This window comes from Phoxinus phoxinus (genome assembly GCF_949152265.1).
Source record: "Phoxinus phoxinus genome assembly, chromosome: 2".
In the NCBI taxonomy this organism is placed as follows: domain Eukaryota; kingdom Metazoa; phylum Chordata; class Actinopteri; order Cypriniformes; family Leuciscidae; genus Phoxinus; species Phoxinus phoxinus.
The window spans coordinates 9,730,444-9,746,824 of NC_136877.1; the positions used below are offsets into that span (position 1 = coordinate 9,730,444).

A 16,381-nucleotide genomic window follows, 5' to 3' on the forward strand; every position below is an offset into this window, starting at 1 on the left:
CTGGTAAAAATAAATGCATATTATACGAAAACAAAAGTGTTTTTTGACATTGCATGCACGTAAAACTGTTGTTGGGGACTCCCTAAACAACATTAGGAACATTTTAAATGTCATAATAGGTGCCCTTTAAAGCTCATAACCATATAATATTTTGTTGTTACTGGAAGTACTTAGAGTGCAGTGTTATGTTGCATCATGCAGTATTTAGTATCACAGTAAATGTGATGTTTGTTACCTCAATACATTTAAGGTCATTCCTATTTTATGTGTAAATTGATAATTAACATTAAAAGCACACTCTTTTAATGACTAATTATAGTATAGGGTAAAAAAAACTGAATTCCCAAAAATTAACAGAATTTGCAAAAAATTTAATGGAAAAACAGAATTTGGGGAAAAAAAATCTAATAGATTTTATAGGGCCCTACAATATATCGCAATAAAAAAATGCAACAATATGCATCGTGGATAGTGACAATATGTGTTGTGTATAGTTCACCGAAAAAATTTAAATTACTGTGTGAGAACATTTTTAGTTTTCAGATTTTGTGTCAGTAGTACTACAACAAAATATTAGATATAATGTTGAATATAAAGCATAATAATGCAATGGGGGAATATTTGTGGGTTCTGATAATGCCAAATGTCTTGTTACCAGTAAAAAGTGGCTTATACATTATTTATTTTACATATATCTAGTCCGTGACAGAGTGCAAGCATATTCGTCTAAAATAATTATGCAGTTTCAGCTTCAGAATCATGAATGTTTTTATTCTGGTGTCACCATTGTCCTGTGCATTGGGTTATCAGCACCAAGTCCAAGCCTATTCATTTAATACATTCACAACAATATCGTATTGTGAGTTCTGGTGGGTGATATAGCCTTACCTTCAAATGTTTGTGCTATTAAATCAGATGTACTGCTATTCAGGTAATTATTAGCTATAAACACATCGACAGTTTTACCGTATGATATGTTTTTTGACTTGCTCCGCCATGACAGCAGTTGACCAGACAGAGTCGCTCGCATTACATATTTAAAAAGATAAGGGAAACCCTGCCTTCAATCAAACTGAATTAAAAGTGACTATGGAAACCATGGCAATTGCAAATAGAACGAGACTATTCTCGTCTGTCTGTTTCTGTATTGAACTAAACAGACATTTCGTCAGCAATAGCACAATTCCAATGTGCCTCGGGGTTTTAAGCTGCATGAAAGGAAGGAGATCCAAAAATCATAATCATTACTGGGCTGTATCGACAACCTTTAAAACAGACATGTTATTATGACAATCCTTCGAGTGAAGAGTGACATATCAAATGTTTTTACTACAAGCAAAGGTATGCCTGAACATGGTCTCTATCAGGCTAGAAGGGTCTAAATACCTCGTAAAAAGCACTCAAAGCAGATATTCATTAAGGATTGTTTTGGGTGGTTAACACACACGGCACACTCGCAGTCTCCTAAATTCTTCCATAACCCTCCATTCCTGCACACAGCACCAGGGAGATCTTACCACATCCCAATTAACTCAAGAATCAACAAGAATTTTGCTGCCAAAATTTGCCACAGTCCTCAATTCCCATACATGTGACTGCTGAGTGTCACATGAAGTTAAATCCCATCTAATAAATCCATGCATCAGCAGTGCAATAGGGCTGTTGGATTTGTCCTGAAGGAGGATGTGACTGCACAGGTGCGGATCTCAAAATCCACACACGCACCCCGTATCTGCTAAAGGTGGCTTATATGCATTGTGTTTAATATATGCCAGAGGGTGTGAAGAGTTGACATTTTTACAAGGTAATCTGAGCCTATCCTTATGTACTGCTGCCACAGAAGGACAGAAAAACAAGGTGCCAAAAAAATAAATAAATATGAGACGCTGTACAGATACTGCACACTCAAAAAACGATTTTTGCTGCTTGTTCAAATTACTGTTAAAATGACCTGATGCAACAAACCTTTAACATTCCATCACAATGTATATCGACACACGATGTCACCTGTAAAGGGCTGCATGACAACCATGATGTTGTATGTTGCTTTACTCAAGGAGCAATAACTGTGCTAATGCCAGTATTGAGACCATAATAATCTATAAATAATAATAGACGATTACCATTAGCATGCAAGTTAACCAAGACCGGAACTAAAATTTATTAAGTTCCAAGTAATAGGTAAACAACATATTGTAATTTAGTTTAACGATGTACTAAAATAAACAAATGACAATAGGAACGCTAATGTTTAATTGATGATCGATTAATTGTAGAGAATTTCATCGATAAAAAGCATTGTGTATACTGTTTACATGTGCGTCAGCGGTGCTCTTTCATACAAATACTTGGCACAGTTAGGTCTCTAACAAACAAATGTGCTTGTATTCTGCTAGTTGAGACCTTTTCAATGATATTATGACTTCTGTACAATGATTTTACAGCTCACATTTTCATGAAAAACTTTTCACACTATGAAAACAGAGCACATCTAGTGTCAGCTAATTTAAAAGCCCTTGTTAGGTGGTCATATTCCCTACATTTACTGTAAAACAACAGCTATTTTTGGTTAGTAACAGCTAAGTGGTTAAGTAATGTGATAACTTGGCACCCACGCTTTGGATTAAAGAGGTTAAGGTTAACGGATTAATCAATTAATTGTTTGTTAATTTGACCGATTATGGGAATTTATGCAAATAGACATCCCAAAAAGGAACAACACAATTACAAAAATTAACTAAAACAGAAAATATAAATTTTTCAAAATATGAATAAAAAAACAATATTATCTCTATAATACTGAAACAGTAGTTGGATTAAAAAAACATTGCGTTAAAATAAATTTGGACCTAAAGTAATAGCATGGGAAGGTTTTTAATTTAAACATTTTTCATGGAAAGTGAAAGAGGGGAAACATTTTTAGTTACTTTTATTTGTTAGTCTGAGCTTTTGACTAAAAATATGACAATATATTAAACAAATAAACAAATAATTTCTATAAATAGCAACAAATCAAATAAAAATGGCATGAAAATAATTTGTTTTAAAGGGGGAGGGGGTTAAATAGAAGAGTTTCTGAACATGCAGTTCTCTGTTCCCAACATTATTTTGCATCACAAGGGTTGCTGCATATTCACATCAGCCCCTGTGAATCCATGTTCACTTTCATTTTCTTCTGAACAGTGCAGGCGAACAGCAGCGGTTGTTTGAACTTCTGAAGCAGCTTATGCCCTGGCTTACGAGTAATCAAACCTCAGAGAAACCCAGAGCCTCTTTAAACATGGAAGTGGACAGGGGAGAGATGAAATGACACAATGCCCTAGTGGAGAGGAATGGACGAGGCAGATACTTGATATCTGAAGCAGGCGGACACTGATGCTTTTTGGTACATCAAAACACAAACCAGGCATGTAGCAAAGACTTCGTTAAGGCTGCAAATACAGCCATCAAGTTGAAGGAACAAGAATGAGGAAATTTGCGGATCAGAGAACGTTTGCGTTCGCTCATTAGGACATCAGTAATCTTTGCCAGCAATAATGACAAGCGGATCGGTTTCTGTAGGGGAAGCTGGGGCGATGACTCATTAATCAACTCCTCATCAGATGTTCAGCTAAATGTTTGCAAACTCATAGCTGATGATCAGTTATGATATTCTGTCAGATCTTTGGCCAGTCACGCAGACGTCCAGGTGCTTTTCATACTGTAATCGTCAGGGTTGTTTGAGAGGAGAGAAGTGAAACGGGAACAGAGAAAACAAAAGGACGATTGCATCTGCACAACCTCCTGCTAAGAGTAAAGGATGACGGATGATGAAACACTTTACAGTGGATGATCTCTGATAAAACATCTACAGTGAATCTCATTCTTTCAAAGACAACATGCCAAAAATGGAAAAATGGCAAGTCAGGCGACAGACGGGAAGCAAAACAGACTAAAGAAAAAAATAAGATTACTGCGCTAACACTTTTCAAATGATAGAAGGATGAGTAAATTTCCTTTCCAAAATTTGAGAAAAAAAAAATCATATACTGAAAAAAGCAGCATATGTTATGAGTCATTGCTTCACCAAAGCTAAAGGTGGAAGGGGAGAAAAAAAGAAAAACCTAATATCCACCATTCCTTGCTCCTCATTCTTCCCTCTACAGACAAACTTGAGTCATTCTCTCATCCTCTTTTTTAAAATGGATTAAAAAGGCTACTATGGCTGTGCCAATATGAATATCAATATTTTGATTGATTTAATATTCCACTGACAAACGTGAACGGGATAGTTGACCCAAAAATGTATATAATTTATCCTCCTTACGGTGTTTCAAATCCATTAGAATTTTGTTCCCTACTTTGATTTCTTCTTGTACTTTTTAATGCATGGGAGATTTGCTTAAAATAGACATTCAATGCATGGGGAAAAATTGAAAATTGAAAATATCTTCATTGTGTTTCAAAGATGAATGAAAGACATTTTACATTTTTAGGTAAACTATCCCTTTCACATTTGTCTTTGAGATATTTTGATTCTTGATGCAATATCTCAAAGAAAACCACAGAGGGACTAATGCAATACCTTTCATGAAAATGCTGTGTTTACAGCAGTTCAAAACACAATCTAGTTACAGGCATGTATCGTGTTGCGTGGCGGTGATGTTTACCTTCCTGCCGATGGCGCCGCTTGGTTTACGGGGTGGAGGTGGCTCAAAGATCCTCTGCTGCTGCTGTGGTGGCAGCGTGGAGTAAAGCGGGATGATTTTGATGTCACCAACCTCAGGCCCGAGATCGTCAATCTCTCGTTTGATCCGTTTGCAGGCTTCATCGATTTCCTAGAAATGTAAACAGACTGACGTTAAAGGCCACAGACTGAGAATCAGGTGCAAAATGAACACTAAGTGCCAAAAGACAGACATTTTTGGGGAGTCAATTCAATAGAATTACTACACATTAGGAACAAAATGTGCCTCTACATTGAAAAAAGAAAAGAAAAAGAAATTGCTAGTAAACTGCTAACAAATACTTAAAGAAAATCCAGGTAACATTTAATGAAACAAATTGTAGAAGTAGAAATAATTTTTACAGTGAAGTTATATTCTGTTACAATATACTGCAGTTTCCAGCTGAAAATAACACTACAGTGGCAGGAAAACACCAACAACTTATTCCTTTTCACACAAATTATGATTATAGGTGCAGAATATGGATTGATAAAGACTTATTCTAGCATAGTTCCTTGCACAATACTATGTTATGACCTCAAACGGAGATTAATGTGTAAACTAATACATTTTGACTCACTGGACACTTTGAAAGTGTCATGAAACATGCAATTAAGCAGCAACGTAATATTTTGCAGATTATTTCACGGACACATTATTTTCCAATGGGCCTGGGTGATTTTATGATGAAAGGTTAGTCTAGGATGGCTTGCATTTTTCCATCCAGAAAAGGCTATTTTTTTTTTTTTCTCAATTGGACCCAAAAGCCACCAAACAAAAACATTGTAACAAAACCACAATGTTCCCTTAGGATTTTGTGACTGGTTCAGTTTCCCTGGGATTAGACCATATTTTGAAGGATGTTTCAAGTATTTTTGTCCATACAGCAAATGTCACTGGAGTTCAATGTTGTTTTGGACTCCGCTGACTTCCATTGTATGGAAAATATCTTAGGTTACACATAAAAAATGACTATGAATGAGTAAATGATGAAAATTGTCATTTTAAGTGAACTGTCCTTTAAAAAAAAACATGAAGAATAGTGTTTTGACAAACAGTAATGATGTGTAATCTGCCCTTTATGTCCAACTTCAACTCATATCAACTGATTCTGGATCAGCTACCCACTAATCTCCACCTTAGCTTCTTTTACAAACATCATTAACTGCTGAATCAATTCCCCAATGCTGGAAAAACACCAGAATCACTGAGGCTTGGGTGGTTTAGTTGCGGTACACTTGACATGCCAGTTGTGTCGACCGAGTGAGAAAACGAAAGCTGGAGTGCATAGCGCTTGGGTAAGATTCCTATGGCTGCGCTATCAACAGCGGCAGTCACAAGGGTATGTGTGTACACTCACACAAGCTTTATTATTCCAGATGGCAATGTAGTAGGGCTAATGTGAGATGAGGAAGCTGCAATGATGCATAACCAGGAGCAAATCACAACAGATCAGTTAAGTGATGCTGAACGTCACAAAAATTGTGGGCTTGAGATCTAGAAATACATGACAGTCGTCACAGCAAATTAGAGATAGCACTGATCCAACCGGTTCAAATCAGTTTTAAAAAAGTACATAGTGAAGCACAAACCATTAAAAAGCTATACATTTTACAAGAATGTGTCAAAGTTAATCTAGACCACTATTACTAAATGCCTTCTCTCACGAATCAGAAAATATTCACTATATTCACAAATGAAGAATGCTCAGCATTTACTACAAAGCTTTGTCTTCATGCATGAGCACATTATGCTCATCACAAGTGGAACGGACCTACTGATTTTATAGTCACAGCTTATGCAGTACTGCCATCCTCAGGTCAAAGTGAGTATTGCAACTTAAACAGGAAAGAGATCAACGATAAACAGTCAAGCAATGATCTCTACAAAAACTTCAGGCTGTTATAATAAAGCATTTATCGATATCAAGACATGCACTATGACACCAAAAGGCCCTTAACATCTCAGAGACATTTTACTTGAAACTCTTTCATTGCGTATCTAAGCAGCCATAGCTGATCATTTGTCCATAAAAGCATTAAAGCTCGTAAGCGTGCTGATATCCCAGGCATGGTAGTCCACGCACGCTCTGCACTGCTCCCTGGGGTACAATATGCGCAGAAAATGGCGCCGGTGGCCATGTGCATCTTAATCAAAGCTCTGCCACAACGGTGCAGGACAAGGCAAATCTGAATGGATTGATCAAATTAGCCAAAGTATTAATAGTCCATCAGCCCTTGGGAAGCGGCAGCTGTCATGAGGACTGCTATCCGTGCTGCCAAGGCGCCGGGGAGAGAGGGACACGCGGCTGTGCCAATGCAGAAGAGCCTGCACCTGGAGCAGGGCGCCAAATCCAGATCCCTCGCTTCTCACAGCGGGCATGATACAATGCTGGAGGAAAATATTTTAAATGGACCCTTTAATCTACATGCTGCAGATGCAAATTAGCTGGCACAGATCTAAAGGAGAAAACTAATCTTAATCAGTGGTAATTTAGACCTGATTTGAACGAGCAAAGTTGAACAAATAACTGCAACTGTTTTTTTTCTATTTTTGAGAAATTGTGTGGTTTAAAACTAATTGCTGTTTGCGAAAAGCCTAGAGAGTTAAGTCATTTGTTTCTTCTGCAGAGATTCACTGCATTAACGGGAAAGATAAAGAACCTTTTCATCCCCTAAAATTGAGTGGACAAACAGTGCAAATTGCTCAACTAAAATGAGGCACCTTAAAGGGATAGTTCACTCAAATAAGAAAATGATCCCATGATTTACTCATCCTCAAGCCATCCTAAGTGTATATGACTTTCTTCTTTCAGACGAACACAATCGAAGTTATTTAAAAAAAAATATCATTGCTCTGGTAGTGAATGGCGAAGTCCAAAAAAGTGCATCCATCCATCATAAAAGTAATCCATACGACTCCAGGGGATTAATAAAGGCCTTCTGAAGCGAATCAACGCGCTTGTGTAAGAAAAATAATATCCATATTTATAACTTTATTTTGAAAAAATAACTAGCTTCCAACAGACAGCCGTACGCATCGTTTTACGGTGAAAGTTAAGTCTCACCTGACACATGACGTAATGATGAACGTGGAAGCGCAGAAGATAGAGCAGAGCTAAACACCAGTCACAAATTACTTTTTATGATGGATGGGTGCACTTTTTTGGACTGCCATTCACTACCATTATAAAGCTTAGAAGAGCAATGATATTTTTTTATGTAACTCCAATAGTGTTCATACGTCATATACACCTAGGATTGAGGGCGAGTAAATCATGGGATCATTTTCATTTTTGGATGAACTATCCCTTTAATTGATCTAAGGAGCAAACTGAACTACTATGTGACCAGCCTAAAATAACATTCTTGGCCTAAATGTTAGCATACTCAATCATTTTTTAAATGGGTGAAATATAATAGCCAACTCCACTACTGTGATCATTAGTCTCATCACATGCTTAAGATGGGAAATGCTTAAGCACAGCACCCTTTCAACTGCCCTAGTCCATGTGAAGTCCGTTAACCCAATTAAAAACACATTAACAAGCCACCAAAGCGAATACCTGCAACGCTAGATCTGAAATTATTTTCTGTTCTTCGCTTAGGGGTAAACAAAAGTTTGAAATACCTTTGCAGCTATATACTGTTAGCAAACATCCTGACACCACCCACATGCTAGGAGAGGCATTTAGATGAAGGTGTGAATATCTGCTGCATGCTTTACTCTCAATTAGGGCTGCACGATATGAGGAAAAGCTGCGATGTGCGATAACATTGTTTAATATTGCGATGACGATATGACTTGCGATAAATGTGATTGTTAACTATACTGTTCCCATGTCTTAGTGCTTTAATAGGTTCTTTGCGTGATAGGTCAAACGTTTATTACCTGCCTGGTTCAGAATACACGATTTTAGCGCGATTTTGGCACGATCCGTTTGACGTATGGGTGTCGTAGAGATTCGTAATAACGACAACGGGCGTCGGGATGCAAGATTCGATCGTTTCATCTCGTATAGTGTGTCATAGTGGGCGACAACCTACGTCGCGTCTGCGATGCTTCACGACAGAAAGACTATAGCATGTTTAATTCTTTAACCGTCCTCCACGACGGGTTGAATATGTGAGCGAGGCGAGACGTGAGTGAGTGAGAGAGTGCAACAGTGAGTGTGAGCGTGAGTGCGAGCGTGTGTGTGTGTGTGTGTGTGTGTGTGTGTGCGCGTGCGTGAGTGAGCGAGGGACAGTGAGTGCGTGTGTTTGTGTGTCTGTGCGTGCGAGTGAATGTTTGCGAGTGAATGTGTGTGTGTCGGCACGCGATGACTGGTCGGAAAGCAACGTGTAGTCTGACATGTTTCTTGTCCACGACAAGATTTTAGGAGTCAAAAACGTGTAGTGCTAATCTGAACCAGGCATTATTCATCGTGTCAGGCTGTCTGTTGCGATGTGTTCATCGCGGGAGTTCATATCGCGATGACGATAAAAATTCGATGTATCGTTCAGCCCTACTCTCAATAACAAAAAGGAAGTAAGAAAACAGCAGTTAAGAATAAGAAAGAATCGGATTAAAGCAATGTGTCTAGTAAGTCACCACGTTCACAGCACTTTATAATAGATTGCTTTAAAGCAAGCATCTTTACGGTCTTAAAGATGCAAAACAGTGTAAGTGTCTTTCAATTTGAATTACAACTTCAATTTCTACTCTAAAGCAGTTAATGTGTATCATTCATTCAGTCTTTTTTATTTAATATTAAAAGCAGAAAACGAGAAGAGTTCCTTTTTATTTCTTTCCGGAAAAAACTAAACAAGAATTCAGCCTGATTTTTAGTTTTTCGTTCTGAGGTAGAAAAATTAATAAACCGCTTGAATATTCGATTTCTACATGTGGGCGGGAAAGAAACGCCCCCTTTCCTCTGATTTGTCAGCCGAAGATAAACTGTTCCGTCATCAGTTCTTCCTCAGTTCCACACAGCAGAATAATGTTGAGAGGGAAACACGCCCGTCACATCGTTGTAAAAAACGCATTTAATTATTAGCCTTGGTTAATTATTAGAAATGGTGTAAAAGACCGGTAAACAAAATACAACATTAACATTATAAACACTATTTATAACATATAGGCTATGCATATTTTTCTTCCCTTTACTGTAGCCCATTTCAAATACTTAAATTAATGGTATTCAGAAAACAACAAGAATGAAAAATAAGTAGATGCGTATAATCAAAATATACATAGCCTATAAAAAATAGCCTATTCTGCCCTTTATTTCAAACAACATTTAGCCTATTTTAAATGGCAAGCCTAAACTAATTTATTTGAATCTCTCATTCGGTCCAAAGTTTCCATATTTGCAATGTAACGTTTGGAATTTGGATGCCAACTATTAATATAAAGTCCCTTAGGCTAAATCAGGATCTTCAAAGCAAGGGAAATTAGTCTGGAATAACAGCAAGTAGGTGGTGACTGACGGCACAACCTTTATATTGTACAACAGACAGTTAAATTAAGCAGAATAACTTTTTATATTTTTGGTTGACTGTTTTATTTTAATAATGAACAGGCAGCGATGTCAAGTTAGCAATGCCAGAAGTGATCAACTGATATGTTGTGTGAGCACGAGATGCGCCGGCGCCATCACTTGGATTTGTTCCTCAGTAGAGGAAATAACTTAATACTCTAAATTAACTAAAATACAGCCTTCTTGGCGCGCCTACTTTTGAAAGTCAACATTTAGATTATTTGAAGTAAAATGCATTATATAGGCCATAGTTACTTAGGAATAAATCACAGCGTGCTTCATGATAAAAAAAAAAAAAGTGCAAATTTACAGTCCAGAAAATAGGCTATAGGAAAATATCTAATTATTTCACGGACCCCTGGCACTTGAGAACTGCTGGTCTACACAGAAGAAAGCCCCGTCTAGGCTCTTCCCCGGTACGGGATGTGTCGAGCCATGCATTAGTCTGGTTGTTTGATGAGAAAAAGATTAAATGTAGTTGCAATAAACGTATTAAGAATCCACACAAGTGCAGCAGCAGCAAAGGAAGACTTTTATTCTGCTGTGCGGAACTGAGGAAGAACTTCGGCTGACAAATTAGAGGAAAGGGGGTGTTTTATTCCCACTCACGTGTAGAAATTGAATATTCAAGCTGTTTATACATTTTTCTACCTCAGAACGAAAAATCAAGCTGAATTCGTGTTTTTTTTGGGGGGGGGAAATTTAAAAATGAAAAAGGAACTGTTTTCTCGTTTTTTTCTACTTTCAATATTAAATAATAAAAAACGACTGAACGAATGATACACGGATTGCAGTTCTTCAGTGTGATAATGTTTTTAACTGGAACAATAGCATGAGTTTGGGACAGGACTGTGTTTGGCAGGACAATTGTAGATGGGCAAGTGTTTGGAACAATTTTTTAAATTACAATTGAAACCTTTAACAATGCAGAAAACACACACGTAAACATCACAAATGCTAACACGGAATTGATCTGTTCATGATAAAGATGAGCTCCTGTGTCCGCTGACATTCTGGACTTGATAATGATTAGTTCACTGCAAAGAGAACAATCCTGCGCATCAATAAATCTCCACTCAATTATCATCCAATGGTGGTGGAGACACTCCAACTGCAACTTACTTCATTCATTCTGCAACGAGCCAGCGATCAATCTCACACCTGCAAATGAAAACGGATGTACACGACCAGACCCACTGGAGAAAACTAATGACCGGAGTCTGCCGTTAATAAATAGGGTGTCAAATTATCTGATTAGGTGGATGGTGCGAAGAAGTGACTTCTCTTTGAAAAGGGAAGTGAGAGACATAAATGAAGGAAGTACAATGTTCAGTTATTTGACAAGTCAGACTCAATGTGGCATAAAATATGTTAATTTGCCAGGCATGTTTTGCAAATGCAATTTTAAATCTTCTGAATTATTGCATTACTCTAATTGCATAGTTTATTGGTCTTCTCATTATCTTTATGTAAAGCATCCAAGGACATTTAGTTAATTTGTCTTTGATCCTTGCAAAAGAGAACAAATATGCAGGGAATGCTGGTGATTCTCCATCTGTGACCGTATTTATCATTTGGGTGGGTCCCTGACCCTCCACTGCGCTCAGGTGAGCACTGGTTGCAGGAGACGTAAAATAATAAATGGCTTAATTTCAGGGCTGAATCTAGGTCATTCTCTGCCATCTCTCACAGGCTTTTGCCTTTGCGCCAAGGCCAGCTGTGTTCATGGCCATTATCAATCTAAGCATTGATCTCTTCTGCACTATTTAACTGTTCTGTGCGAGGCAGCTTGAAAAATGTCACAAATGACAAATGTGGCTCATAATGAGCATCTTGAATGTGAAGTCAAACCCACACACAGCCAAAACAACAGGAAGCACCCACAGTTGGGTTTTATTGTTTTCTTCTACGATATTTGTATTTTCTTTTAATGCTTCATAAATTCCATGCGACTAAATCACTTTGTAGCAGCAGATAGTTACTGCATGACAACGCTGATTGGCTGATAGCACTACAAACCCAAACAATCCAGAGCTGTGATATCAATCGCAGCAGACAAACAAATATAAATTTAATTATTTTATTTGCAAGCCACAATTAATTTAGGCAAAATACATGACTATCCCCAGTAGCGGTTTTTGGCACGGGTGAACCGGGCAGTCGCCCAGGGCGGCATTTTTTCATGTCACATAGGGGGCCGCACGAGCAGTAAAAAAAAAAAAAAAAATCCTCTACACCGCGTAGCGGTTTTCTATTATCTATCATTTCAATTATTGACAAATTGGTGCCCCTGCTTGCCGAGAAGGTGCCGTGCACATAAGCTATGTCAAGGGGGTCTCCAACACGTAGCTTGTGGCCTGATTGGAGGGAGCTCACCAAGGGGCCGTTCATATATTGCGTCTTTTGCGCGCTCGAGTGTGCTATTTCAAATGTACTGTAGGCGCACGGGAAGCGCGCTCATAATTGAAGCGACGCGCTAATTTTTTCCAGGGGCAGCGAGATAAAAAAAAAAGAGAATACAGCTTTATTTTCTCCGAAAATAAATCTTGTAACAGAGCTTCAGCAAGCGTTTTTCGGTGGTAGAAATTCATTAGCTACTAAAACTTTTGTCGTTGTAGAGAGCGCAGTTCATGGTTGCATAGCAACGACAGACGCCATGGGAAAATCGGACCGAATTTTACTATTAATAATAAAAGGTAATGTGCATTGTAAATGTCAGTAATTTATCTTTGACTCATTCTTTTTATAAAAATTATTTTAAAAGGCTGAAATATGAGAGGTTTATCTTTTTATAAAACCTTTTTTGTCAAAACTTTATTTGAACGTGTACATGTTAGTAGATAACATAAAAGACACTCCTTTAAAATCTGGCCATCATCTTTAATGTTATTATTTTAATAGTTATGTAAACAAAAAGTGCATATTGATGGTAATTGTATGTTATTTGCTGGTTTTCGACATAAAACTTGGTGAATAGATTTCATTTTGTAGTATTAGTACTTTTTGAACTAGATTCTGTGATAACGTGATCATTTTGGTCACTATAATCATGAAATGAGATTTTCATGCCATTTCATCTCTAGTTATGATTAACTATAATTATGTGTTTTTACAGTAGCCTATAATATGCAAAGTAAAATTTTCTATTCAAAAAAATACTCTGATTCGGTTCTTTTCTCTGACATTTAAGGGTGACATTTTAGGTCTAAAACAGTTTGGATAGTTGTTAATATGAGAGTTATGAGAAATTATTTAAGAGATTTAAGTATTGTGTTACACGAGTAGCTTTTGGCTACTTTCACTTTTAAAACCTATATTTCGTGATAAAGTATATTTTATATATAGTTAGTATATAGTATAGTTCATAAAAGTATAGTTTAACACAAATGTTCCATGCATAGAATTTGAGGCAGTAACCAATGAGCTAATGTTTCCTCCCTGAAAGTTAGATTAAAGCTAGAGTAGGTAATGTTGGAGAGCTAGCCAGATTTGAAAGTGGCACCTCTTCTAAGCTCCGCCCCCTCCTGTCAGTGCTCCGTCCAAAGCTACGCCCCCCCACAAACATGAACGTGCATCCACATTTGGAGTCAGCTGCATGTACCTACTAGACCAGTGATGCGCGGGTTGATCCAAAATGAGCGGGTGCCTGCGCCCGCGGTTACGAGTCATCCAAAAATATTTTTAATGATATTCGGGTCGCGGTCGGTCGGGTCGTTTACCTTTGTAATTTATATAGTACTAGACACAATGTTCTATGAAATACATAGGTCTACACTTTATTGGCTGAATGCGCGAGGATGACGCACGAGCAGTCTGCAGATGAAAGTGGGAAATCCTTATTTACCTTTTGAATGTTGAGCGTTATTAACTTTTGAATAAAAGCTGACGCGGGACAAAATGCCCGATTTCCCAACACGTTGAACTGAGCAATGCCATTGTGCCATTTTAATAGGCTACTTTTAAACGCATATAGGCCTAGCTCAGTAATGTCAGTTTTATGTATTTGCTGAGAGGGGGCGGGGTTTTGTTGGGAAAGTCGGGGGAGAGACGCACACTTCGATTAGACTGGATAAACACATTCAGCATCTTAATTGTTAAGAAAATGAAACGAAATAAATGAATAAATCAAGCCTTTATTACAAAACACTAGGCTATATCATACAGCATTCTGAAAAATGCGCACCCCTAGTTCCTCCGTCTATGGCCCATGACGCGATGAGCATTTACTATAGCTACTTTAAAAAACGCGGGTCAGGAACAATATTTTCTTTTTTTTTTTGAGGTCCGAGTTGCGGGCGGGTTAGTTGAAAACGTCGGTCGGGTGCGGGTTGTTTATACATTGACCCGCGCATCACTGCTGTGCACGCAGTGGTGCTCGGGCACGAGACATGAAGGCATCTGATTGGTTCTTTACATTCGCACCGAATGGCAGTGATTGGTCAGAGTTTTTACTGTCCTACAGCTGCTACAGAGGTCAGATTTGTTTCATTCCTTTTTCTAAACACATAATGTATTGACTACTATCAGAATGGAAGGACCATTTCACCCAGTATAAAAAAAAAATGTTTCTGAACAGGATTACCAACCCTACCTTTAATATAGCAATAGTTAAATAACTGGATTCTCTTAACTGTGTTTTTCAAATGAAGGATTACTGAATTTAGGATTACTGGGGGGGGGGGGGGGGGGTTGTATGTATATATACATATATATATAATTATTTTAGTATTCAATATTTTTAATAAACCTTAATTTGTATATACTTGAATTGTAGTTTTAGTTTGAGTATTTGGTTACACTTTGTTTTAAGGTGATGTAGTTACATTCATTGTACTTATAAGTACTGAGTAATATTAATTAACTACATTCACTTACTAGAGTTAGGGTTAGTTACTTGTAATTATGCATAATTTACTGTAATTACTATATTAAATACCATGTAGTAACGTGTAACTACGTCACCGTAAAATAAAGTGTTGAGTATTTTTTGTGGTTTATTTTTAGCTTTGATTCAAATCCATTTTAGCTTTCGTAATTTTAGTACTTGAACACAAACTTATTTCAGTTAGTTCCCAAGGCAACCTTTCTAATTTTCACATTTTTTCACTAATAATTCATTTCCATTTTTTAATTTCATTAGTTAGATTTTTTTGTTTTTAATTTCATCTTTATATCAATTGATACAAAATATTTGTACGAATTTTACTTAACCGTAACAGTTAACAACGGCAGCTAGGTAGAACCTTTAAAACAACCGTTCAAATCAAACGTTTTCCACTCTGCACAAACCATTTAAACAAATCCACCAAAATTACCTCCTGTCCAGTAAGGAAGAGCAGTACATCTCCCTCATCTTCCTCACACATGTGTATCTGTATGACAGTGCGAATGGCTGCTTCCAAGTAGTCTCTCTCGGGCTCGGGCGTGTAAAAGATCTCCACGGGATGCGTCCGGCCAGGAATGGTGAGCAAGGGGCAGTTGTCAAAATAAACCTGGAACTTTCCAGCGTCCAGAGTGGCGCTCATTACGATGACCTGGGGAGGAGAAAATGGACTCAATTGGCTTTTTGAAAGGACACCATTTCACACAGCACTTGGTAAAAGCTGCTACTCTTTGCCCGTGTCTACAGCGAGCACATATTCTCTCTGGGGACATTATGATTCTAATGGAGGAAAAAAACACAGAGCCATTTTGAGGTCCACCCGGCACCTTCCCACATCATGACGCGTTATAATTGCTCTTAAAGTATATTAAACTTTAAAGCTGGATGGGGACACGGGGCCGAGGGATCACTTGGAGTCACCTAGACCTTATTTAACAGTCTCTGAACACATGTATAACCTTTGATTTGTTCCTGACAACAAGTAGTCATTACCCATCTGCTTTATGAGAATCGGTCCAGCACATTTCAGCCATAAAACTCGCTGCGCTTCTGCTCTCCTTGGGCTGATGGCTTTCAAATGGGCTGACCCAGCAGCAGTCGCTTTACCTCCACTAAAGCGACTGGCTGTGCATTTCTGAGTGGAATGGCCACGTTTGTCTTCAAACAAACGGCCACACAGCTGTCAGGTGTGTGAACAGCATCATCGGCAACAGTCCGATGAAGAATATACAGAGAGACAGACACCCTCACAGAATGATTTGCATTTGTTAAGAG

At 37.9% G+C, this 16,381-nt stretch overlaps 1 protein-coding gene across 2 annotated transcripts in view; it reads right to left on the minus strand.

Annotated features, from left to right (window-relative positions):
* The window catches only part of dhx15 (DEAH (Asp-Glu-Ala-His) box helicase 15), a 46,963-nt gene that overhangs the window by 16,818 nt on the left and 13,764 nt on the right, over nt 1-16,381 (minus strand). For both annotated transcript variants that reach the window (XM_079596508.1, XM_079596507.1), the window contains exons 5-6: nt 15,540-15,758; nt 4,650-4,817 (exon numbers count right to left, since the gene is read on the minus strand). In XM_079596508.1, coding sequence (XP_079452634.1) covers nt 4,650-4,817; nt 15,540-15,758 — 387 coding nt within the window. The remainder of the gene's footprint in view (nt 1-4,649; nt 4,818-15,539; nt 15,759-16,381) is intronic.